The sequence below is a fragment of the Cavia porcellus genome, unplaced genomic scaffold (assembly GCF_034190915.1).
Source record: "Cavia porcellus strain 051 isolate PalLab524CR breed Dunkin Hartley unplaced genomic scaffold, mCavPor4.1 scaffold_2, whole genome shotgun sequence".
In the NCBI taxonomy this organism is placed as follows: domain Eukaryota; kingdom Metazoa; phylum Chordata; class Mammalia; order Rodentia; family Caviidae; genus Cavia; species Cavia porcellus.
Window position 1 is genome coordinate 64,908,218 of NW_026947485.1, and position 26,287 is coordinate 64,934,504.

At 35.7% G+C, this 26,287-nt stretch overlaps 1 protein-coding gene across 6 annotated transcripts in view; it reads left to right on the plus strand.

The window, feature by feature from the left end:
• The first annotated feature begins 29 nt into the window (after nucleotides 1-29).
• The window catches only part of Pex1 (peroxisomal biogenesis factor 1), a 51,997-nt gene continuing 25,739 nt past the window's right edge, over nucleotides 30-26,287 (plus strand). For all 6 annotated transcript variants that reach the window (XR_010045377.1, XM_003475098.4, XM_063242731.1 and 3 more), the window contains exons 1-10: nucleotides 30-264; nucleotides 6,413-6,556; nucleotides 10,119-10,202; nucleotides 10,611-10,725; nucleotides 10,823-11,553; nucleotides 14,045-14,164; nucleotides 18,180-18,303; nucleotides 18,505-18,611; nucleotides 19,736-19,818; nucleotides 21,018-21,150. Coding sequence is in view for 5 of the 6 variants with exons in the window: in XM_003475098.4 (XP_003475146.1) it covers nucleotides 136-264; nucleotides 6,413-6,556; nucleotides 10,119-10,202; nucleotides 10,611-10,725; nucleotides 10,823-11,553; nucleotides 14,045-14,164; nucleotides 18,180-18,303; nucleotides 18,505-18,611; nucleotides 19,736-19,818; nucleotides 21,018-21,150 (1,770 nt within the window). In the remaining variant the exon portion in view is untranslated. The remainder of the gene's footprint in view (nucleotides 265-6,412; nucleotides 6,557-10,118; nucleotides 10,203-10,610; nucleotides 10,726-10,822; nucleotides 11,554-14,044; nucleotides 14,165-18,179; nucleotides 18,304-18,504; nucleotides 18,612-19,735; nucleotides 19,819-21,017; nucleotides 21,151-26,287) is intronic.

Below are 26,287 nucleotides of genomic sequence, written 5' to 3' on the forward strand. Positions count from 1 at the left end.
CGTAGTCTCGGGGAGGGGGCGGGGCCGCAGGGGGCGGAACCGATGATCCTTTAGGGTTCCGACGCGCTTGGCCTGCTGGGTTAGGGGTCCGACAGCGCTCCCCCGCGGGTTTTCTCGGAGCGGCGCTTTGGGGAGATGTGGACTAGCGACCGCCTGGCGGGGTCGGCGGCCGACGGGGTGGCGGTGACTGTGGCCTTCACCAACGCTCGCGACTGCTTCCTCCATCTGCCGCGGCGCCTCGTGGTCCAGCTGCACTTGCTGCAGGTAAGGCGCCGGCCGCGGACGACTGACGGCAGCTTGGGCTGGACAGAGCCGAGGCGCAGGGGCCGCGCGCCTCCCGTGCAGCCCTTGGACCTCATCCAGGTCGTGCCACTCGATCACGCCAGGCTTTGAGACACCTTCGTGCGCTAGTCCTCACGGCGTTCTGGAATATTCCCCGTTCCGGGATGGAAAAGCTCTCGAGAACGCGGGTATTTTTGTTATTCTAAAAGTGTGGGGTTTTTTGTTTTGTTTTGTTTTTTTCTTCGCGATTTCGAAGTCTCCACGGCTGCTGCTGTCGGCCTCAGCCCAGGAGGGCAATAGGAACTAAGCGCCGCGTCCCGAGCGAGAAGGGGAAATAAAAGGACTGCTGTGGCCCGCGGAGCTGTCCCTCCGGCTCGGGGTGGCCGGCGGGTTCTGCGTACTTGCGCTCCGCGGTTGAGGCTGCGTGGATCCCGCAGTAGGACGCCCTCTGGGGCTTGGAGGTTGTGGTGCTTTACAGTTGTGGCTACTGGTGTAGATACAGCATCCATATTTTCATAGTTAAAAGTACATGTAACTTGGTCTCAGGAGTTGAAGTAGGCTATCGTGGCAAAATTATAAAATATTTAAAATACAAATCGTGGATGCATGATGTCTACCACTGCCTACTCCGAACAAGAAATATGTAAAAGTTTGCAGGAATGCCGAGAATTCCACCTTTCCTCTTTAACAACTACTTTATTTTTATGGTTTTTGGACAGTCTTTCAAAACATACCAAATTCAACAGAATCCTTCCACTGTTATTGCTATTATTTTTAGCCATTAAGCAGTCTTTTGTTTATAAGCTTTCCTGAGACTCCCAACGAGTCACTTTCGCCAAGTTCGCGGTAGAACCTGACTCAGTGCTTTGTGAGCTGATGAAGATTTTCAACATACTTTTGAATTCAAGCATGAGTTTATCAGAATGCTTCACTACTGTAATTCTAGTAATTTGACCTAATATGTGGTGATTACTTTATTCCTGTCAAGAAGAATTCATAGGCATTAATTCATGGAGATCTTTCTGAAATTTAAATGCTATTGGCCCTGGAATAAATCACTATTTTTTTATCAGCAGGATAGGCCACCTTTTTCTTCCAGCCATCAGTTATACATGTGTTTCATGGAAAAAATTATTAACGAAAACGGCAAAGTTACTCAGAGACATAACTACTATAACAGTTTGGGGCGATTCTTCCAAGTTTTTTTTCTAGTTTTTATGTTTTAGTGTTCTATATGCACACACACAATGTTGTGTTCATATAGTGAGTTGTTTTGTTAAAGTCATTGTCTTGTAGTGAGTATTCAAGCACAAACTCAATAATTTATTCACTATCATTGACCATTTAGATTTTATTCAATGTTTAGAAATTGAGTAATACAATACAGTAAATTTTAATGAAACATTAAAGTACCAATCTTTGTTATAAAACACTGTTTCATTGCTGATTATGTAGAATAGATCCCCAGAATCATTGGATTAGGGAGCATAAAAGGCTTTGATTGTTGGGAGTTAATAGGCTGAATAATTTTGTTTGGGCTGAAGCCTTGAATACATGATGCAGATAATCCAGTAATGAGAAGAAAGGTTTTAACAGTGATTTTTCTGGCCTGTATCAGCTCCCCTAAAGTTTTTAAGGGTACTGATGGGTCCTTCTTTGGATCTACTGAATTGCAGTATTAGGGAGCAGACTTAAACATATGTACCTTTTAAAATATATTCAGGCTACTTGGATGCATAAAAGAGTTAAGATCCACTGTTACAAAACATAGAATGTTAGTAGTGAAAGAACTTTAGGACATTAGGCATCTACATCATTCCCCTGGGACTTTGAAACGTAAGAAAACTAGTACTCTTAGACTTGTACCATTTTCTCATGCAGCTAATCTGCCTGCTTGTCTGTAGCTCACTGTCATCCAGCCTGTACCTTTTCACAGTTTGTTCTTTAACTTATCTTATCTCCACTTCTGTTCTTTTGCTTGTGTCATTCTTTGTGCCATACTCTGTGACTTTACAGCAGTGCCCACAAAGTTTTCTAACTCTGTTGCCTACATTTATCTCCTTTTCAAAACATCACAATTCTTTTTATATAACACATCTGACTTGCTGCCCCCTGTTTATGTTTGAAGTATTATCTTCTCTTGTCAGCTCAAGTCCTTGAGGACTGAGTACTCAATACAGGTTCAGTTTAGGGTTTTCATTCTTGACGCCTTTGTCATTTTAGGTTGGGTAATTATTTTTTTGAGGGGGTGTCCTGTGCACTATCAGATGTTTAGCAGCTTCCTAGGCTCCTATCTATTAGCAGATTTCCACCTTAGTTGTAGTATATGACATGCCATGGTTTGAGCCAAAGGAAGAAGTTCCATGTGTTTACTAATTAAACTCCTAAAAAAGGGACTCCTTTTGTGGTCTCTCTACCTGAAAGGCCAGGTGCTCTATGGTTCAAGTGGAAAAAAATGTGACATAACATCAAATTTTCAAACTTGAATGAAGTTGGCCAAATCTGAGCATAGATTATGTATTTATGGGACTAGTTACTACAGTTTAACCAAATAAATAATTGAAATACTTATCTGTTTAATAAAATTGATTATTCCTGTTTCTAGTGAATTGATAAATATCTGTCCTTTGACATCAGGGCTAATTTCATATTTCCTCTTTTAATATTCTGGTTTTAAAGGTTTCCTCATACAAAATAGAATTGGTCTGGATTGTAAATTGGCTGATGAAATCCTGTAGAGAGCACCTGAGGGCTTGTTTACCTTTACTCTCAAAATTTAGCTTACACAGTTACAACCAAGACAGTAATATAGGTTTTTGACTATAAATTCAGTGCTCTTTTTAGTTTATCTGATTGCACAAGGATCTCTCAGATCAGAGCCAGAACAACTGGACTGTTCCATGAAAATTGTGAGAAAAAGTACACAACTAAGTGATACATAATGACTGTTATGGATTAAGAACTGGTAGTCAACTTAATGCCAACTGGATTACATCAATCAGCATGGTGCTGAGAGGAGATGTTCCACCTGAGGAAAGTTGCCAGCATAAATAGAGACGTGGAGAAGAAGTTATTGCGTTGAGGCATTGAGACATTGTGGGTTCTCCTACGTGTTGCTGTTTGAGCCTTTGGTTCCCCTGGAGAAGCTCTGGTCCTCATGTCAAGCATTGCTTCCTGGCTCCAGAGGGAAAGATGTGTGCCACTTGGTCTCCCGGATGAATTTATCATGCTGGTTTCCTGGCATGCACTGGACTGTGTTTGTTGGAGGAGGAGCTCAGGGTCTCCATGTCGCTGAGGATGGCTGTGGTGCTTTTCAGGACAGCCCTGGTTGTTGTTGTGAGTGTGACTTCTCAGCTCCAGCGTAAAACCCTCAACCCAGCAGCACAGCTCCTTCACCCGCTGACATGGACTTTCTCACTTTCACCGCTAATCTTTGGGCCTTCCCAGCACAGATCCGTAAAAGAGACTTGAGTGAGTCCTTCTTGTGGGCTCTAGACCTCCAGTTGGACTCATGGGGGCATTGTCAGGAGCTCTGGGTTTTCATCTGGACTCATGTGGGACATGAGTGAATGCCCTTGATTCAATATTCTATGTCTTTGATGTTGCAGATAGATTTCCTACAATTTCTTGTGTTAACTCTGAGTGACCATCATAAAACAATATTGTAAACTCCATGTCCTGATTTTATTTTATTTTATTTTATTTTGTCTTTTTTTTTTTTTTTTTTTTTTTTTCATTTTTATCGGTACCGGGGATCGAACTCACGACCGCCTGCTTGCAAGGCAGGTGCTTATGCCGCTGAGCTAAACCCCCAGCCCCTCTGATTTTAATTGTTCTGTGCACATTCCCTGACTACAACAGTGATTTTCCTGTATACAAAATTTTAAAAACATGAATAAATTTTTTTTTATCAGTACCAGGGATCGAACTCGTGACCATGCGCTTGCAAGGCAGGTGCCTATGCCACTAAGCTAAATCCCCAACCCCTTAAAAAACATGAATAATTTCAAGTGCATAATTTTGCCTCAGAAGTAATCCAAAGTCCTTTAAACTTGGTCCAGTTTAAAGAATTGTAAAGAATCATAGGATAGTAAAATTTGGTGTAAATGAGTGCATTTGATGACCTAATATTTGAAGTTTAATGAATTTAACTTGACAAGTAAATGGATTTAATAATACTGAAGCTTTCTGAGATTATAGTCTTGAAGAGACTTGTTAACAAGTTTTTTATTTTTTCTTAATGTTCATGATGCAATATTAAGTGGGAAAAAAGGATGTTAAATTTTCTTTTAATGTACAACTATGCAAAAATTAACTTGTGCATAAAGAAAAAGATTAGGAGGAATTACAGTTGTCCACATGGTCATTTTTTTGAGGAGAGCGTCGATAATTCCTTTTTTCCCTCCAACTTCATATATTTTCCAAGTTTTTATAATGAGTAATGTTTTAGTCTTAGAAAAATTTTAGTCATTGTACACAGACTTACCTATTTTATATAATTGCTTTTAATGAAAATAAATGTTATATATTGCTTTTTAAACTTATAAATATGTTTCCATAATTGTGTGGCTTTTAAAATTAGTTAAGAAGCTGAGTAACATTTCTGGAAGGGCACACAAGAAACTATAAATAGTACTTACCTCTGGGAATAGTGACCTGCTATCACATTTTGACTGTTTTTTGTGTTTTTACAATGTGCAATTATTACTCTTTTGATCAGTCAATATTAGAGATTGCATATTTTATCTTACTGTGTTATAGTTCTACAACTTGTTTCATTTTAAATATTTTTACAGTAATATTCTTAACTGTGAATGCCACATTCCAAAGCTTCCCTGGATTCCTGAAGTCAAGGATAGTACTGAACCCCATATGTACCATGTCTTTTCCAGTACAGACATACACAAAGATGATAGCTTTTCCACCTTAGCTAAACACTTAGGCACTGTGGCTGTAGCTTTTACAGTTTGAGATGTGACAGCAAGACTAATTGCTTCTTTTTCCCTCACAGTTTCATAGACAGCAAATACATTCTTACTGTAGGTCTTAGCAATTTCAGCATATGATTCTTTTTTCCTTAATGAGTTGAGAATTTTTACCTTTTCCACTTCACAGCTTCTCTTTGGCGGATCTAGATTGCCAACATTAGTTTTGTGCTGTGGGCAAGTTCAAAGAAGAGTTACTTAAATACAAACACTGTGATGCTGTGATAGTCAGTCTGATAACTGGGACAGCGGGGCCGTGAATAATGAACTGGTCACAGACACAGCATAGATATACTGTACAAAGGGATGAGTCGCTGCCCCAGTAGAGCAGGACAAGACAACAAGATTTCCTCATGCTACTCAGAGAACAGTACAATTTAAAACTTGCAGATTGTTTATTTCTGGAAATATCTGTTTAATATTTTTGGACCACAGCTGACTATGCATAAGTGAAATTTCAGAAAGCAGAACTGCAGTGAGGAAGGGATTCCTGTGCTTACTGAGTTCACTGAAACAGTGTATTTTAGTTAATTTAATAATTTCTGTATTGATACACATTTAAGATAGTCCTGAGTGTTCACTATTACAGAAAATACTACAGATATCTTCTGGTAGTTTGTTTTTCTCTTTCAAATCATTAATTTTGAATATTCAAATATATGGCTCAAAGACTAAATTAGTTTGACTACCTATCGCCATTTGGGAGAATTTGTTTTTTGCTTTTGTGGTGCTAGTGATCAAACTCAGGCCCATGCTTATATGAGCAGCTACTCTTCTACTGAGCTACATCTCCCATGCCTTACTGCCATTTTGAATTCTGAAATGCTCCAATCAGTTTATGTGTCATAAGAATATAAGGGTATTAGTTTGGTGCACAGCTTTACCAGCACTGGGTTTTTGAAGTGATTATGCTATACAAATGTTGATAACTGAAACTTTCTGATCACAAGTTTTAAATTTTGGAGCATTTCAGAGTTTGGATTTTGGAATAAGGATGCTTAGCCAGTAAAGCCAATAAAGATACTTCTAACAATCTGTAGGACTGTTTTTGTGTGTGTGAATTGCATTGATAGTTTAGATGAGACCATGAAAAATGTCTAAAACCTTTAAAAATCTTTTTCCTCTCCTATTTCTTCTATAAATAGAATCAAGCGATAGAAGTCACCTGGGGTCTTCCGCCCGCATTCTTGAGCTGGGTGGAGGGCAGGCATTTTATTGATCAAGGTGAAAATGTAGCTGAAATTAACAGACAAGTTGCCCAGAAACTTGGACTTTCAAACGGGACACAGGTAAGCACAAATATGATGACAATGACTTTCTTCTAATGTTACATAATATGGCAATGGAAATACAAACTCAGGTTTTTAAAGAAATTGAGATGATGTCCAACTTACATATATATTATTTTAACCAATCTAGGATATTCAAATGGACTATACTTTGTTGCTAGGTCTGTATTTTGTATTCTGTTTTACTAACTTTCCAGATTCCCTAATTTTGTTTTTATGAAATCACTTTTTCCTTTATGACTGGGTTTTACTTACTATTACTGAACTGAATTTCTTTTGTTCTTACATACCTTTTAATTTCCTGTAATCTTACTTAATTAAAAATACGGTTCTATATATAGTCATTCCTCAGTATCTGTGGGAGCTTGGTTCCAACATCCCCATGGAATCTACAATCTGTAGTTTCTCATGTCCCTTGTCTAAAGTGGTACAGTGTTGTGATTGCATGTATGTATAGTTATACTGTTAAGGGAATAATAATAACCAAAAGAATCTATGCATATTTAGGGCAGACAATTATTTTCCAAAGTATGTTTTATGTATGGTTGATTAAATCTGCAAATAATGGAACCCACAGATACAGAGGTGATGTTACAAACAATATGGATTGATTATCTCCCTGTAATATTGATGCTCTCTTGCAGCAGTGTCACTAAAATACTGTCTCCCAAAGAATCATTCATAAGCTCAGAAATGATCGGCCTAACCCAAGAGTCCTCAGATTCTCATTGAACAGGAGCAGCTTTGTGCTGCCTTACATTCCTGTTTATGCAAGTTTGTTATCTCTCCCTTGAAAAGCTTAGAGCCAGAAATACTTCAGATTTTGGAGGTTTTTTTATTTGGGAATATTTGCATTGGCTTTACTAGACATCCTCTATCCAAAATCCAAAATCTGAAATGCTCCAGAACTTAAAACTTGTGCTCAGAAAGTTTCTGATTTCAGAGCATTTTAGATTCAGATTTTCAAATTAGGAGTACTTAACCTGCAAACAAATGAAATCCTTAAAACTTGAATTACTAGTTCTGGGAGACTTCTATTTTTATAATTTCAATGGAGGAAGAGACATCACTTTTTGGTACCAGTTTCTCTCAGCAATCTGTCTGAGTGCACATCTTTTCAGCTAGTTCCAGGCACAGACTTTACCTGTGTTTTGATAATGAGAATGGGCCATTCTTGAGAAATCTATAAGCCTCTTATTTGTCTTGCTTACTCTAGGTTTTTTTCTAGATTTTTGTCTTGTCTTTTTTTTTTTTTTGCAATTTTTTTTATTTAAAGAGAAAAAAGAAAGGAAATAAAAAAACAAAGCAGTAAAAGGGTACAAGCAATACAGAATTTCAAGAAAAAAAGATCAAGTCAGATCAAGTCAACAGGCCACACACTGTCATCTTAAAAACAGTTGTCCAAATTACAAAATCAAAGCATACAAAGTCATCCAGGGCTGGGGATTTAGCTCAGGGGCATAAGCGCCTGCCTTGCAAGCAGGCAGTCGTGATTTCGATCCCTGGTACCGATAAAAAGGAAAAAGACAAAAAAAACCAAAGTGGACATCCATACAGTGAGATTGCAGAACATTCTGTTCAATGATTCAACAAAAGCTCAGTAATATGGTTTTCTATCCTACACACTTAAGTATACATGCAGTTATATCCTTTAGACTACTTTCTTTTCCTCTCTTTTTTACAATAACAATTACACTTTTTGGGTTTTATTACTCCCACAGTTCTTATTACTTTTTGTTTGAAGAGAATAAAACCAAACGTGACTAAACAAAACAGAGTCAGAACAGAAGGATGGGCATAGTACATGATGCAAAAATAGAATACCAGGTGATCAAAAATGGTTACCATTGTGCCTCTTGCTATTTTAAGAGTTGCCTATATCATCAGGTATAATAGAATTGACCAAAACAGTACAGAACAAGACCAATAAAACCTACACTGGAGACCTTACAGGACTTCAAAAGAAGATAATAGTCAAAGCATAATGGGCATCATAGTAAATCTTATTGCCTTCAAAGTGGTTGCCTATACCCTCAAACTTGATACTATCAAACAAAATAGAATATAGTATAGTAAAATTAGACAGAACAAGATGGGGAGAGCAATATTGGGGTTCAAATCAGGTTAATAGGAAAACAAAAAAGTTACTATAATATATCCTACTATTTTTAATTTAGTTTTCCCTTAATTAAAAAAAAATAAGAAAAAACATTAATTAAAAAAGGGGGGAGGGATTTAGCTCAGCGGCATAAGCGCCTGCCTTGCAAGCAGGCAGTCGTGAGTTCGATCCCTGGTACCGATAAAAAGGAAAAAGACAAAAAATAAAGGGGAGGGGGGATTGAGATAAAAGAGGACATTGTAACAGAACAACACAGATCAGAACTGAACAATTTAAGCATCATTGTCTTGCTGTGCAGTTCAGGCTGGCCTTGAACTCACTTTGTATGTAGCTCAGGCTGGTTCGAACTCAGCATTCCTCCTGTCTCAGCCTGCTGAGTGTTGAAATTATAGGCATGCAGCACGAAGCCTGGCTTCTAGAATCTTAATATTTTAATACCAGAAGGGTCTTAGAAATCAGTAACTTTGGTGCCTTGGTCTATAAACCTGAGCGGGTAAAATATATTTGCTTATGATTGCACAAGTTTCAATTTAGCTTGCTCTGAGTATGTGGCAACTTTCCTATAGGCAACATTGGCTTCCTATTGATTTTGATGTCTTAATTAGTACACTAAACAGTTCTACTTGTTTTTACTTCCTATTTGCTTTTAAGTGACCTTTCTCTTTTTTTCTGAAGATCCTTTAATAGGAATGGAGAATAAGGCTGCTGTAGACAGTCACTTTTGTTTTTGTTTTTGTTTTTTTTGGTGCCAGGGATTGAACTCATGGCCTCGCGCTTGCCTGGCAGGTGCATCACTCTTTCAAAGAAGAGGGGAAATGGAGGTACTGAGAGAAGATTCACAATGACTGATACTCAGTGCCTTTGGATATTATTCCCTTAATCTTCAGAAATGTCTGTCAGAGGGAAAAGAGAGTAAAAGTAGACTCCAGCTATTGTGATATGCTAGTATTTCACATATCTGTAGATCATAATGAGAGGATATTTGTTTTATTTACTTTTAGCTGTGTGAAGGATATGCCAAAAATAATTGTCTCTGGTCTTTATTTCAGTGTTTTTCACTTTCCCAGAAGCAGCATGGCTTGAAGTTAATTATAAAGCTAACAATTGTGAAACTTCCTGATAGAGTATAAACTCAAGACATGATTTGAAGGCAATCATTTTTCTTACATATTAAAGCTTATAGTTCTTTTTAAAATATTATCTACATTTGTTTTTTAAAAACATATGCCAGAAAGTATTTTCTGTATTCTATAACTAGATGTGCAACACTTTTTTCTAAAATGCTGAATACATCAAGGCCTAGCTAAGAATAAGCACTTAATATTTGTTGATTTAAAGACCAGCAGCACACAATCATACACACACAACTTACCTAAAGAGAGAACTTTGTGTTTTCTAGGGTTATAGAATAATCTTTTGAAAATAGTTTTAAATTTTTTCCAGGTATTTCTCAAGCCATGTTCTCATGTGGTGTCTTGTCATGAAGTTGAGGTGGAACCCCTCTCAGCAGATGATTGGGAAATACTGGTAAAGGAATAATAAGAGCTATTTCAGTTTAAGGATAAAATACTTCAAAATACTATTATCTTTGTATTGCTCTGAACTTCACTGTATATTCTGAATTGATTTGAATTATTAGAATGGGTATGATCTAATGTATAACATGAGGAGTATGCATTTAAAAATTGTACTGTATCTGGAGTTCATGCGAAACAAGTTTTTAACTGCTCTTACCAGAAAAATTTTTTCAAAATTGGTAACTGGGTGATGGATAGCTACATTAATTTGCTTTTTTACTATCTCTGTAGATCCCACAGTGTCATGTTGTATACGTTAAACATACACAATATTTATTAAGATAAAAATGAATTGTGATTTTCTGCTAGACCTAGAAAAGACAAAATGTAAATTGATCTTTTTCTTTGTTGGTTCTAGGAGCTGCACGCTGCTTCTCTTGAGCAGCATCTTCTAGATCAGATCCGAATAGTTTTTCCAAAAGCTATTTTTCCTGTTTGGGTTGATCAACAAACTTACATATTTATCCGCATTGGTAGGTGCTGTTGTAATAATGATTGTTGTGCTCTGTACTGTAGCACTGAGTCCCAGGAGAGGTGACCCTGCACTGACAGGCTCTGTTTCCTACACAGTTGCACTAATGCCAGCTGTTACATATGGAAGGCTGGAAGCTGATACCAGGCTCCTTATTCAGCCAAAGACACGCCAAACCAAAGCAGAAACATTTTCAAAGGCAGAAGGTGCATATGGAAAATTTCCTAGTGATGAAAGAGACCAAAGAGGAATGACAAAAGAATTTCAAACCAAACAACTGCAATCAAATGCTAGTAAAACAGACTCAGTTAACTTATCATCGATACCAAGCTTATGGACTATGATAGGAAACATTTTTTCTTTTGGATCTGAGAAGAAACAAGAGACATCCTGGGGTTCAACTGAAATCAATGCTTTCAAAAATATGCAGTCAGAGATTGTTCCTCTGGATAATGTTTTCAGAGTGTGCAAATCACAACCTCCTAGTATACGTAACACACCAGCAACTTCTGTGTTTCATAAACACTGTGCTGTTCATGTATTTCCATGGGACCAGGAATATTTTGATGTGGAGCCCAGCTTTACTGTGACCTATGGAAATCTAGTTAAACTACTTTCTCCAAAACAGCAAAGTAAAACAAAGCAGAATGTCCTGTCACCAGAGAAGCAGATATCAGAATCACTAGATCAAAAACAGGTTAGTTCAGAGTATAGTCAAGAAACTGATAAGGGCTGTGTGCTAAAAGTAGTCTGGAATGGACTTGAAGAGTTGAAGAATGCTATAAAGTACACCCAAAATGTGGAAGCCCTCCATCTTGGAAAAGTTTGGGTTAGTATGAGTTTTATAATTTGTGTGTGTGTGGGGGGGGGGGACTTTTCCTGCTTACCCATCCCTTAATTTTGAATTAGAATAATATTTTGCATATAAATTGAAAACCAATTTAGTAAGAAATACAGTATTTTAAGTTGCAGAGGGCACTGTGAAGTCCTTCTTTTGGTAAAGATTGTATATTTACTAAAGCAAACAAGCTTTTATGTGATTAGACCCAGAAAGGTCAAAATTACTTGCCCAAGGTTGCATAGATAGATAGGAGTAGAACTAGGATTCCCATCCAGGCAGATTTGCTCTAGGGTTTTTGCTCAGTTTGGAGTACCCTACAGACTTTACTTCTTTAACATCTGTAGAAGGTTTATTCCCAAGGTCTTGAGACCAAAGGAAGCACTTTTTATGTACTGAGGAAAGCTAGCTAGGATAGGGAAAGAACCTTTTGTTTCCTGTGATGTACCTAGATTGGAATGCATCCCAAAGCTGCTTACCCTGCTTGTAGCTGCTATTTTAACCTGTTATATCAGGGAGAGGAAATGTGTATTTCATGAGTCGTAGAAGTAAGTCTGCTCCTTTTTTTGAACCACGCAAAATTGAGATTTCACAGTGATGAGAAGAGCTTTATTGGGGGGGGGATAGAAAACAGGATGTTGCTTTTGTAGAGTTCATTTAGACTTATGATTTTAACATACAACTTTTACACAAATTTTAATCCCTCTGTACTCTATACTGTTTTTTAAAGGCCCAGTTTTTCTGTTAGCTTTAAACCATGTTTATGAGATGCCACTGCACCTTCAAATTCAAATTGTCTTAACACTGAGGTGATTCTGATTTAGCTGTTTCTGCCACCAGATAGGAATGTTCTTTTCTTCTCTTGAAATCATATGGTAAGGATGGAAAAGAAGTGCTAATGGTGAAGACCTCAGGACTAGAGAGCAGTCAGGAGTAGGCACTTTCTGCTCTATTTTAAAGATTGAAGAGTGACAGGCAGTCAGAAGCTGCAGTCGTTGCCAGCAGGCTTGACTTGAGAGATCGGAATTGATCACTTATGAATATCACTAACAATGTTAATGTGAACATTTCTTAACACTATGAAGTGACAGTTTTGTTTTTTCATTATGTTTTAGAAAACTTGATTGTTATATTCATTCATAAAAAAAAACAACATAAAATTGTACATATTTCTCGGATACCAAGTGATGTTTTGATGTGTATTCACTGTGTAATGTTTAAGATTAAGTATTATGCACGTTACTTTTGTAACGTGTTATGCCTTTGTCTGCTACTAATGTCTGTACTTGCTCTTTAGAAATTACCATAAATAGTAAAGCAAGATTAAAGGTTTGGTTTGTTTGTTTGGTTTGGTTTTTTGAGACAGGATTTCACTATGTAGTTCAGGCTGACCTTTGAGCTCACTGTGTAGCCCAGACAGTTCAAGGCAATCCTCCTGCTTCAGCCTCCTGAATGCTGGGATTACAAGTGTGTGTTAGCATACCTGCCAAGATTAAAGTCTTTTTTATAACTTTCAGTGCTTCCCAATCTTTGGGAGATGAGAACCCTTTTTAACATCTTTGTAGAAAAAAATTTAAAGTGTGCAGTTCATTGTTTTTTATAATAGTTGTACATGGGCTGCTAATATAGCTCAGCAGCATAACCCCTGCCTCACAAGTGCAAGGTCCTGAGTTTGATTCCTGGTACCAAAAAAAAAAAAAAAAAATTCATAATAGTTGAAGAAACATCATCACAATCTAAATTTAGGATTATATTGATCAACGAGATAAGTAATTTTATCCTTTGCCTTTTTAGATTAAATTTCTGCCTGGATTTAATTGTACAGGTTGGCAGATTGTCATTAGTTTTGACCACACTAGCTTTTTCATGGGTTCTCAACTTCATAGACGAAAACTGCTAAAAGATTGCAAGTAAAACTTTAATCATATGTAATTATGCTGTGGTTTAAGATACGTAGGCAGAGACAGATACATCAATTTTAAAGTTCTAATTCTGAACAATTGTAAAGAAAAAGAACTATAGGGAGAGGGATTGAAATGTCTGTGTTAAAACCATACCTATACTTCATCAGTTATGCTCTTGCTATAGTCTGAATGTTGTGTCCCCCTGAAACTCACGTTGAAGTCCTACCCTTTAGGTATTGGTATTGGGAGGTAAGACTTTGGGAGGCTGTTAAGTCGTGAAGACACAGCAAAGGCTCTGAAGAGAACCCTAACAGACACTAAATCTGCCTGGGCCCCAGTTTTTGACTCCTCAGTTTTTAGAACTGTGACAAAAACATTGCTGTTATATAAGTAGCAGAGTTTATGGTATTTTGTTACAGTAGCCCAAACACGCTGAGAAACCTATGCATCATTTTGATAACTTCTGTAATTTCATCTCATTTTTAGAGGCTGATATGAGTATTTATGCTATAAGATATGTTATAATCAAGCTTTGAACATAACTAAATCCTTGGATTTTTGTTTGTTTTTGATTTCAGATTCCAGATGACCTGAGAAAAAGACTAAATATAGAAATGCATGCAGTAGTCAGAATAACTCCAGTGGAAATTACCCCTAAAATTCCAAGATCTCTAAAATTGCAACCTAGAGAGAATTTAGTGAGTGCAAATATATATGTTATGTCAAAATTCTTTAACATGCATTATAAAATTTCTAGTTGTTAAGTAACAATGTTGTACTCTTTTTATCAGGACAAAGAAATCTTTTTGTTGTTGTTTTAAAAATACATAAGGGGCTGAGGATTTAGCTCAGCGGCATAAGCGCCTGCCTTGCAAGCCTGTGGTTGTGAGTTCGATCCCTGGTACCAGTAAAAATACTAAATAAATAAATAAATAAAAATACATAAGTGCTGGGGATTTAGCTCACTGGCATAAGCGTTTGCCTGGCAAGTGTGAAATCGTGAGTTACATCCATGGTACCACCAAAAAAAAAAAAAAAAGTAACATAAATATGTCATTTAAACTACTTTTAAGAGTACAGTTCAGTGGCATTAATTACACTTATGATGTTGTGCAACCTACCATTGCTTCCAAATTTCCAGCATTGGAGACAGAAACTGCACCCATTAAGCAGTGACTGCCCATCGTTCCTCTACCCACTCCTTTAATCAGTATTATGTCTCTATGAATTTACCTAACAGTAGGCATCTTGTGTACATGGAATCAGAACATTTGAAACTGTTTGGCTTAATTCACTTCCATAGTCTTTTGAAGCTTCACCCATGTTTGCGCAGGTATCAGAACTTCACTCCTTTTTATGATTGGATAATGTTCTGTTATTCTGTATATATCATTTATTTATCCATCATCTGTTGTTGGACACATGGGTTGTTTTGATCTTTTTGGCTGTTATGAATAATGCTGCAGTGAATAATGATGTTTAAATATCTAATTAAGTTCCTGTTTTCAATTTTTTAGCATCTGTGTCTAGGAGTGAAATTGCTGGATCATAGGGCAATTCTATGTTTAATTTTTGAGAAGTCATTAATAAACAGCATGCATATGAATATATTATGCCAGTACAAATATGGATGGTTTTGTCTTTTGAAAGATTAATATTTTTTCAGTGTCTGTGTAATTTTTTTTTTTTTGGTACCAGAAATCGAACTCATGACCTTGCACTTGCCAGGCAGGTGCTTATGCCACAGAGCTAAATCCCCAGCCCGTGTCTGTGTTATTTTAAAAATTTTCTGCCATGTTGCTTTTTTTGTCAAGCTACAAACTTCTGTTTAGTAAACTTTAAAGAAAAGTGAAGTTACAAAAAAATAAAATTTTCATGTCTGAAACTTGAATTAAGCAAGAGATGAAATCTAAGAAACAAATCACAGTTTTCAAAGGAAATAATCAGAGCTAAATTAGTATTTGGGAAAAATCTTGTAATAGGTTAAATGCTCTCCTTCTGGAAGTTCAGTAGTACACACTGTGTATGAGATAACTGAAAGTGAAGCAGGGCTAGACTTACAGAAACAGGAAAGAACATGAAGGAGCAGGAAATGGAAAGAGATTGAAATTGATTGATATATTAAATACATGTACCAACTTCCCAAAATAAACCCCATCATCACATAATAGTAACACATACTAATAAAATTTAATAATTTTTAAGAGATGGCTAATGTTGGTTTGGTCCCCTAATAAATTCTGCATTGCATGTTGCTGTTTTACAAAAGAAGGGAGGTTTTTTGTTTTTTGGGTTTTTTATTGCCAGGCAGGCACTGTGCTGCAGAGCTATATCCCCAGCCTGAAGGGAGATAATTTTTATTATTACGTGAAACATTAACTGGTGGCAAGTGGCTTAGAAAAATGGAGGCTATCAAGAACAAACTGATATGCTTAGTAAGACAAGTAAAACAATATTTTCCTCGAATTCATAGCAGAAGTATTTCTAAGGCAACCATCTCCTTCATTGAAGAAGGCTTGTTTTAATAATACAGTAGAAGGTGAATATTAACAGAAAGTGTACCTTAAGCCAGTGTTGCTTTCCTATTAATACTCCAGCTCAAAAGAGTGCTACACTCTGTTACTCCCTACCTCTCCATGGTGCAGGAGAGTGAAGCCAGGACTCTTGCACTGACCTACATCCCTAGCATGTTCTGTTTTTTATTTTGAGGCAGGGTCTCACTAATTCTCTGAGTTGCCCAGGTTGAGCTTGAATTTGGGATCCTCCTGAATGCTAGGATTATAGGTGTATCTCCACATCTGACATCCCTTACTTTTCTGGTTCTTTGGAAAGTGGTATGTTTAGGAAGTGAGATGTTTAGGTTATTTTAAAAGTATTTCATATATATCAGTTCACAAATAATTATACTGGGAAATTATTGTTATATGTTTAAGAAATTTCAAACATAATTGAATCTTTCTCTGATAATTCAGGTAAAACTTTTGGAATCTTAGGATGATGGTTGTTACACTATAGGTAAACTAATTTAACAGCTTTTATAGTTGGTGAAACACCAGGTAATTTATATTATTTAATTTGAGAAAAGGAAAACAAATAGAATACATGCTATTCTCACAACAATGTGTACCTGAACATTTACCACATTGGTTAAATAGCTCATAGGATTTTTAACTTTTTAGCTATTGATCTTTATATATTTTAAGTGCTAGGTCTCTTATGTAAGAAAATTATTAGCTACTGTTCGTTAGAATTGTGTTTGTCTCAAAATTGGCATATTGCCACAAAAATGGTTTCCTAACCTGAGTTACATATTTTAATGGAAACTTTATGATCTGTATGATTACAGTATAGATCTTGGGATATAAAGATGTTTCATTCTAAAGAAACTATGAGTTGCTTTTTGATCCCCAAATTCTCAGCTACTTAAAGTGACTTTAAGTGTTTAATTACATTGCTCAATAATATTCTAAGTAGTAACTATTTTGTGAATTTTAAAAATGAAGAAATTATACCTTTTCTTAACTAACCTACTTTTAGTAGAGGTCAGGTTCTGAACTGAGCTTTGTCAGCAAATTTAAGTTTGCCTCTAGGTGAAATAGAGCAGAAATAAGACTAGTTTGAGCAGTGGCAGAATTTCATTTCATGGTGAAGGGGAGACTTTTTTCTTTTTTTTTTCTGACTTTTTTTTTTTGGTACCGGAACTCAAACTTACCACCTTGCACTTGCCAGGGAGGTGCTGTGCTACTGAGCTATATCCTCGGCCCCAAGAAGTGAGGGGCAATATTAATCATCTGTTCTGTATGAAGTTGGTTATTATCATGCCTTATTTGAAGTTACTAAAAATTTAAAAGCTGTAAATTAGTAGATTTTTTTAATGTTACAGCTTTGAAGAACATATTAGCACTCTATCTATTGAGTATAACTACTGGTCAGTTTAAAAGGAAACAAAAGGAAAGAAAAAGAAAGGACAGCAGTTTAAACATGCCAGGGATTTCTCTTTCTCATGTACAGAGTTTGATGGGCTCATAGCAGTTAAACAGTGTCACCGAGGATCTAAGCTGCACCTGTCTTTCTTCTGCCATCCTTAGCCTGTGATTTTCCTTCTCTCAGGTGCAAATGTATGCTGTACTAATAAGCATCTCATCTGCATTCCGGAGGCAAAAGGAAAGGCACAAAGCAAAAATCTCTCCTTGTAATTTCTTTACTTTGATAAAGAAGAGCACCCTTTCTGTCTGTGTGCCACTGGCCACATTGGAGATACACATTCTGTGTGTGTGTGTGTGTGTGTGTGTGTGTGTGTGTGTGTGTGTCTGTCTGTCTGTCTGTCTGTATGTCTCTCTCTGTCTCTGTCTCTAAACTCTGCCCCAAGCTGGCAAAAGAGGATTGCTTTCCTATCTTGATGCTAGAGGGAGGCAAGGGAGAGTGGGATTGGAATGCAGTGCTTACTGAGTGAATCAAACTCTAGTATTTACATTGCTGAGCATAGAGAAAAAGAACATTTCAAACTTTCCCAATTATATAAACATTTTTTGGGGCTATATTATACTTATCATGCTAATGTCAAATTCCAAACCTGTTTTTATGGAGTGTAAACATCTTATATTGATTTTGTTTGGTGAAATTTACACTTTATTGGGAAGATAAAATTTTAAAATAAAGATGTTACGTCGTCAGATATTAGGATAATTAGTTACTGTTCTTTTTCTCTGGCAGCCTAAAGATACGAATGAAGAAGATGTAAAAACAGCCTTCTACTTGTGGCTACAGCAATCTGCTACCACTGTACTTCCTTTATTAATATCAGAGGAAGAATTTATTAAGTTGGAAATTAAAGATGGTAAGTTTGTTATTTTTCCTGCTAAGATAATCATAGCATTTTAAATTGTTTTTCCAACCTGTATCACATGTGAAACATAATAATAATTAAACACATTTTATATGTTGAAGAATGCCTTTAATTTAAATGTTTGGTATTAAAATCGTAAAAGCTTTTCAACTCAAGTGTCAGCCTTAATTCTTCATTTATTACTTTTTACAGAGTTGAAAGAGTTTTCTCTGCATATAGTTCACTGGGAAAAGGAAAAAAAAAAAGAAAAAAATATTTTTCTATTGAGTACCAATCTGCTGCAGAAGACCACAATACAAGTAACTATATGCTGTGGAATTATTGACTATTTAATGAAATAATATTTGTCACATGTAATTAGTAAAGCATGAATGTCATTCAAAGAACTTGAATCATGAAGTGTATTAGAAACCCATATGATAAGAATAAGGAATAACTTGATTTAAAATATTTTATTCTATAATCTGTTTACTTATATAAATTATTGATTCATTTCTAAGTTAAAAATCAGTTTCAACACAATTAATTTTTAAGAATAAATTTGATCATGTAACTGGCAAATGAATCATAATTTAAAATTTTATTTTTGAGGCTGAGGCAGGAGGATCATTGCAAGTCTGAGACCAGCCTGGGCTACAAAGTGAGCCCAAGGCCAGCCTGAACCAAATAGCAAGACCTTGTCTCAAAATGACAAAAATAAATAAAGTAAAATAAAATAAAATAAAATTTTACTTTTGAAGCAAATAAAAAGTTTTAGGGATTTGAGTTTGAAAATTCATAATTTTATGTGCAATTTTGTTATTTTGACAATTTTTTGTTTGTTTGTTTGTTTGTTTGTTTGTTTGTTTTTGGTACCAGGGATCGAACTCATGATCTCACGCTTGCCAGGCAGGCGCTTATGCTGCTGAGCTAAACCCCTAGCCTGACAACGTTTTAATGTGCAACTCTTCACAAATATTTTCTGCTATAAGTATTGAAAGAGTATTCTTTTTAGAATATTATATTTCAATGAGGTTTCTTAATCTTCTCTTTACAGAACTAAAGATTCACTAGTAACTTAAAATTTCAGTGGTTTTTACCTAGACACTGTTTCTTGCTTTTTACACATAACTGAAGGAATACCATTCAGAGGCACAAATTCAGAATTATAAATAAAGTGGATATGACATAAATAAAAATTGAGATAAAATCTGTAAAATGTATTGAGGAGACAGTATTCTTCCTGCTAATTGACCATAAATATTTGTTCTGTGGATGAGTAAATTGTTGTTGTCAAGAGTTACTCTGAATAAAATCTTGCATGCACAATTTATCTATGCTCTCTGGTAAACAGAATCAATGCAGTTCAGTTTTCTGAGATCCAAGAAAAACAGGCAAACGAATAACTTTAAATTGTAAAACTAATTTTTCCTTGCTATTGTAGGTCCTTCTAGATCCTATGGTAAAAGAAGAAAACAGTGAGGAAATTGACTTTATTCTTCCTTTTTTAAAGCTGAACTCTTTGGGGTAAGAAGCTATAGCTTCTTTGTTTGACATTAGCTCTGGCAGAGTTTCTATGTGTAAATATTAAAATTGATCTGAAAATCAATAAATAATTTGCTAATGCATTAGATTTTTTTAAAGGATTGTCTCTACTTTTACAGATTACAAATAGAAATTTCTTGTAGATAACAAGAGATTTGAAGTTTACTAGAAACTTTGTTTTGAGAATTGATTTGTGAGAAGAAAGTAACTGGGTAGTACCTGCATCATCTGCACATGAATAGAACAACTCTTAAAGCAATTAAGTATATTTTAACAGTTAAATCAAAACATTAGTCAGCTGTTTAAAAATATTTCAAATTAAGTTATTCCTTCACTATTTTATTATTTTAATAATTGAGATTGTGTTTTCTCAACTTTTTTTTTTTTTTTTTTTTGTCTTTTTCGTTTTTATCGGTATCAGGGATCGAACTCACGACCGCCTGCTTGCAAGGCAGGCGCTTATGCCGCTGAGCTAAATCCCCAGCCCCTTTCTCAACTTTTCAGACAAATCTAAAAACAGCCTCTGGTAACTTCCTTGTACAAGGGGAAAATCTTATATATACATTAGCCCTTAGGATTCTTCAGAGGTTTTTAGTAAGTGAAGTGGTGATTTAATGTCCTGTAATAATACAATTTATATTTTAGTAAAAGATTATACCATTAACTCTAACATAGTATATATTAATATGGGACAAAATCTCTTTGTTTTGTAATATTAAGAATTATTTCTACTATAAAGTTGTAGTCAAAGTCAAATGTAGGTTAAAGTTCGTGTTTATAGAATATATAGATTGAAATTGATTTCAGAGATGATGTTTAAGAGGAAATAAGTCTTCACTTACCCTAAACACTTCACTTATGATTATATTGAGTGTCAAACTACAAATTCTTTGCGGGTAGGAGAATGTGTATGTGTCAAGGCAGATGCCTTGAGTAATACCAATACAATAAACTATTAGTCACTGCACACTTTTTTACTGCATGTTTGAATGTAATAAAATTAATTGTAGTTAGTGTGAATCAGATATAGCATTGGTCAATATACCTTTTCTCAAATAAAGAATTTCCTAAAATATTACTCTAATTTAAAGTTCAGTCAGTAGATCCAAAAGGTTCACTTTTAATAGCAAGACTTTATCCTGCTTCAGTCTTTTACCTCATAACAATTTATGTATTTTCAGAGGCGTGAATTCCATAGGCAGATCCTCCATGGAGCACATCACACAGAGCCTCCTAGGTCGCCCGCTGTCTCGGCAGCTCACATCCCTTCTGGCAGGACTTAGGAATGGAGCCCTTTTACTCACCGGAGGAAAGGTATGTGATTGAAATCTACTCTTTTCACTGATAACTTTTAATTGTACTCTTGGATTCTGATGATGTACTTATACAGGTTGTTAATACAAGATTGAGAAAGCACTCTCATATTTATTAATATTTTTGTGTGCCTGCTATTAGGTATTGGGGGAGTGAATAAAACTGATCTTGTAATTTTCCTGTGTTGGTTGATATGATTATATGAGTTTTCTTTTTTAGACTAGTGATAAGGTATTGATAGAGTTATTTGATTTTCAGTGTAAATTAGTTTTGCATACTGTGACAAATCTTACTTAGTTATGTTGTATCATTCTTTATACACTGCTAAGTTCTGCTGAAACTGTTTTGCATGTAAGTTTATGAGAAATATTAGTCTTTGATTTTCTGTTTTTGTACTGTCTCTGTCTCTTATTTCTGTCTGCTTTTGCTAGTAGGATAATATTGGCCTCATGAAATGAGTTGGAAAATATTCCTCTATCTTCTGTTCTTTGGAAGATATTTTATAAAATTGATATTCATTCTTCTTTAAACATTTGGTAGTGGCAGGAATTAACCTCAGCAGCTCAAGCACTTGCCTGGTAAGCGTGAGGTCATGAGTTCAATCCCTGGAACCAAAAAAAAAAAAAAAAAAAAAACATTGGATAAAATCTTCATTGAAACCATGCAGGCCTGGAGATGCCTTTATCGTTAGCTTAATTAAAAATTTGGCTTCCTTAATGTTTCTAAGACTAATCAGGTAATCTGTTTCATCTTGTCTGACAAGTATGTGGTGGCTTTCAAGGACTTGGTCCAAACCTTCAGCAGTGTCAAATTTAAGAACTTTTAGTTGTTTTCTCTTCTAGCCTTAAATCTCAGAATCTGTTGTGAGACAGTTTCCTGACCTTAAAGATTTGCTCTTTTTTGTTGTTGTTGCTATGCTGGGAGTCAAACTTAGGGCCTCCTTCATGGTAGACAGTTTACCACTAAGCTGCATCCTCAGTTCGTTTGTTTTTTTTTTTTTAATATCTGACTGTCTTGCTTAAGGTTCCTGACCTTTTAAAAGGGCTTACTGTGTTAATCTCTACCAGTGCCATGTCTTTTTTTTTTTTTTTAATTTAAGGAGAAAAAAAAAAACAGAAAAAGGGTATGAGTTATACAGAATTTCAGAAAGAATAAACAGTAGGAAATCACTAGTTAATAGATTACATATTGTTATCCTTAACAGTTTTGGGAGGTTTCAGTCCACACTTAGTTGGCTCCCAGGCAGGCGGGCGAGGCTGGGCTGCCGTTCATGGCGGCTGCAAACAGCAAACAGGAACCGGCCAAGAGCAAGACACACCTTCTTCCTGCCATTACATCACATCCTGGCTCCACCCCTGTGTGGGTAGAGCACTGACACCATCAATCCAAGCACTGTACAGTGAATCATCACAAATGAACAATGCAAACTCATGAGGCCTGGGGGACACAGACATAAACCATGACATGGTTATCTATCTTATACATTTAAATATATATGCAGTTATATCCTTTAGAGCACTTTCTTTTCCTTTCTTTTGTACAATGACAATTACACATTTTGGGTTTTATTACTCCCACAGTTCTTATTACTTTTTTTTGAAGAGAGTAAAACCAAATGTGACATAACAGAATAGAGTCAGTCAAATCAAAAGGATGGACATAATAGATAATGTAAAAACAAAATACAAGGTGATCAACAATGGTTACCATACTGCCTCTTGCTATCTTAAAAAGAATTGCCTATATCATCAGTTATAATAAAATTGAGCAAAACAGAAAAGAATAAAACAAAACATTGGAGACATTACAGGACTTTAAAAGAAGATAATAGTCAACCAGAATGGTTGTAATGCCGTGTCGTTTTTAAGGGTACAGTATGGTTTTTGTCTTTGTGCTTTTTTAATTAAAAAATTCAAGAACTTAATTTAAAAATGTAAATATATGACTATTTACTTTAATAACTTTTTCCTATTACTAGCCCAGTTGCTTTCTCCTAATTGTTGTATAAACTTAGCAACTACTCTTTGTGATTTTAATTGTCTCAGTCACCTTCCTTGTCACTGGGACAAAATACCAAACAGCTGAAACTTACAGGAGGAGAAGTCTGTTTTGGCTCACAATTCAATCTATGTTTAGCAGTCTTGAACACAGAAACAGCATGGCCCAAGGGCCTAAGTGGAAGAGCACTGCATACGTCATGGTGGACACAGGAAGCTGAGAGAGAAGGGAGGAACTGGGGATGGGGTCGCCCTCTCAGTTCACTCCGCCATCAAGCCCCTCCTGAGTGCTGTGACAACAGGCATACAGCACAATGCCCAGCAGTTTTTAAAAGGCAGTGTCTAACTCAATAGAGTGCCGGACTTCCAAAGTAGCAAGTTGAACAGAAAGAGCAAGCGAAGACCCAAGCTTGAATCTCACTTCTCTCGTGTACTTCTACGTTCTCATTTGTATTCATGATATTAACTGCACTTAAGGGAGACAATGTGTATGAAATGTGTAAACTGAAAAGTGCCATTCAAACGTGACTTCAAGTTGGCAGAAAGCACCTGATGATGGGAGGTAGGGCCTGTACCTCAGGATCCCTACTTTATTTACTCTTTGTAGCTCATTAATTTAAATACAGTATCTAACTGTACAAAATATAGTAATACAGTATATACTTGTTGAATCCCTCCAGAATTTCAGACTTCATATATCAAGCTCAGCTGTTTTTCTATTTTTACTAATCAGAACAAAATATGAGAACCAATGTTGGACTGTTGGAGCTAGACAGATGACAACTGTAAGAAACAATAGTAAATTGAGGAAGAAACTATAGGAACCAAAAAATCCATCACATTCAGTCTTTGCTAAACACTATAGTTGTATTTAGCAAAATTTAAATATGTATACCTTTTGAGGTCACAGTTCTAGAAATTTATTCTAAAGATGTAACTTGACAAATTAGTAAAATACATGTATGGATATTTGTTTTGACTTTATAATAGTTAAAAATTGAAATTAATACATACATACATGCATACATATATATACACACATATACACCAGCACACACATACTAGTGGTTCAGTATAACTTGTTAAATATAGTATGGTTCAGTACATACCCAGTGCTGCTATCCTAGGGAGTCAGTGTGGTTCTGTAGTTGTGGCCATAAGAAGACAATGATTTACTGTTACCTAAAATAATGAGATTATAACACTTGATATTTTCATCCTGTTTTTATACATTTGCATAAAGTAGGAAATGTAAACAACAGAAGAATTAACAGTAGTTAGGAAATTTACGGATTTTTAAAACATTTTTTGTGTAAGTAATTATAATTATTTTACATACTGTTTTGTTTTGTTTTATTTTTTTGAGACAAGGTCTCACTCTGTAGTTCAGGTTGGCCTTGGATTCACCGTGTAGCCCAGACTAGCCTCAAACTTGCGGCGATCCTCTTGCCTCAGCCTCTCAAGTACTAGGATTACAGATATGTGCAACCATGCCCAGCTCTGCATACTATTTCATAATGAGGGAAAACTAAGATTTTTCTTAAAAGTACACATTGGATTAAAACCTTAATAATTTCTGAAAGTTCTATATACTAATTGGTGATCATATTAATGACCGTAAATCAGTATGTACTTACTTAAAATTAATATAAAGCAATAGAGAAGTGGATAATAAGTATTTACCAATAAAAACATTGAAATTAAATAACAATATGTTTCATTTACCTAGAAAATTATTTAATGTGTATATTATTCCCTTCCAGTAACAATACAGCATTACCTTTTTTTTTGGTACCGGAGATTGAACTCACGACCTTGTGCTTGCCAGGCAGCCATTTACATCACTGAGCTAAATCCCCAGCCCCTAGCATTACCTATTTTTAAACATTTTAAGTATTAGTGGCTAAATTTCCTTAATGAACATAGGGTTCAAAAATCCTCAGGTAAATACATTAGACAGAATACAGCAGATCATTAAAAGGGTTATATAGCATGACTAAGTCAGCTTCATTCCAGGAGTATGAGAATGGATCAACCTATGTAAATCAATAAATGTAATATATAACATAGAACTAAGTATAAAAATAATGTCATCTCAGAAGCCTTTGATAAAATGTAGCATCCATTCATAAATTTTACAAACTGACAAAAATACATACAGAAGAACCCTATGTAAAAGCTGTTTGTGACAAACCCACTGCCACCATCATACTAAATGGAGAAAAACTGGGAGCTTTCCAAGACTAGACAAGGTTATCCACACTATCACCACTTTGGTTCATTGTATTACTTGACACTTTAGCCAGAGAAATCTCACAAGGGAGAAGAATAAAAGGGATAGAAACAGGAAGAAGTCAGGCTGTCCTTATTTGGGGGTGGCAGGATCCTTGAAATAGAAGACCCAAAAATCTCCAATAGGAGTCTTAGAATTAATCAATTCAGCAAAGTGGCAAGATACACATCAACAAAAAAATACCAGTAACATTGTTGTACATCAACAGTGAACCACAGAGCAAGAAATCAGGAAAACAAAGTCACAGTTGCTTCAAAAATTAACTCAGAATTAGCCTATCAAGGAGGTGAAAGACCTCTATAACAAAAACTATAGCACTGTGGAAAAGAGTTTGAAGAAGACATTACAAAATGAACAGACATATCCCTGTTTATGGACAGGCAGAATCATTGTCAAAATGGTTATATTACAAAACATGACGTATAGATTTAATGCAGTTTCAACTCAAAATACCAGCCACATTCTTCACAAAAGTGAAAAAAATCCTAAAATTTATTTGGAACAAGGAAAGTCACAAAATAGTCAAAGTAGTCTTGACTAAAAAGAGCAAAGTAGGAAAGCATTACTATAACAGATTTCACATTGCTTCAAATTTTCATATTTCTTTGTGCTACAAAGTCACTGTAATTAAAACATTGTGTTGCTGGTCAAAAAGAGACGTGTTACGCTGTAAAACAAGTGAGGCTGCAGAAACCTTATGTACCTTCGTTTGTCTTGACTTTTGACAAAGGAGTCAAATGGTGCTGGAAAAAATGGTTATCTTTGTACAGAAGAATGGATCTAGACCTGTCTGTGTCGCCTTGTACTAACACAAAATCAAATGTATTTTTAAAAACTAGATATGAAA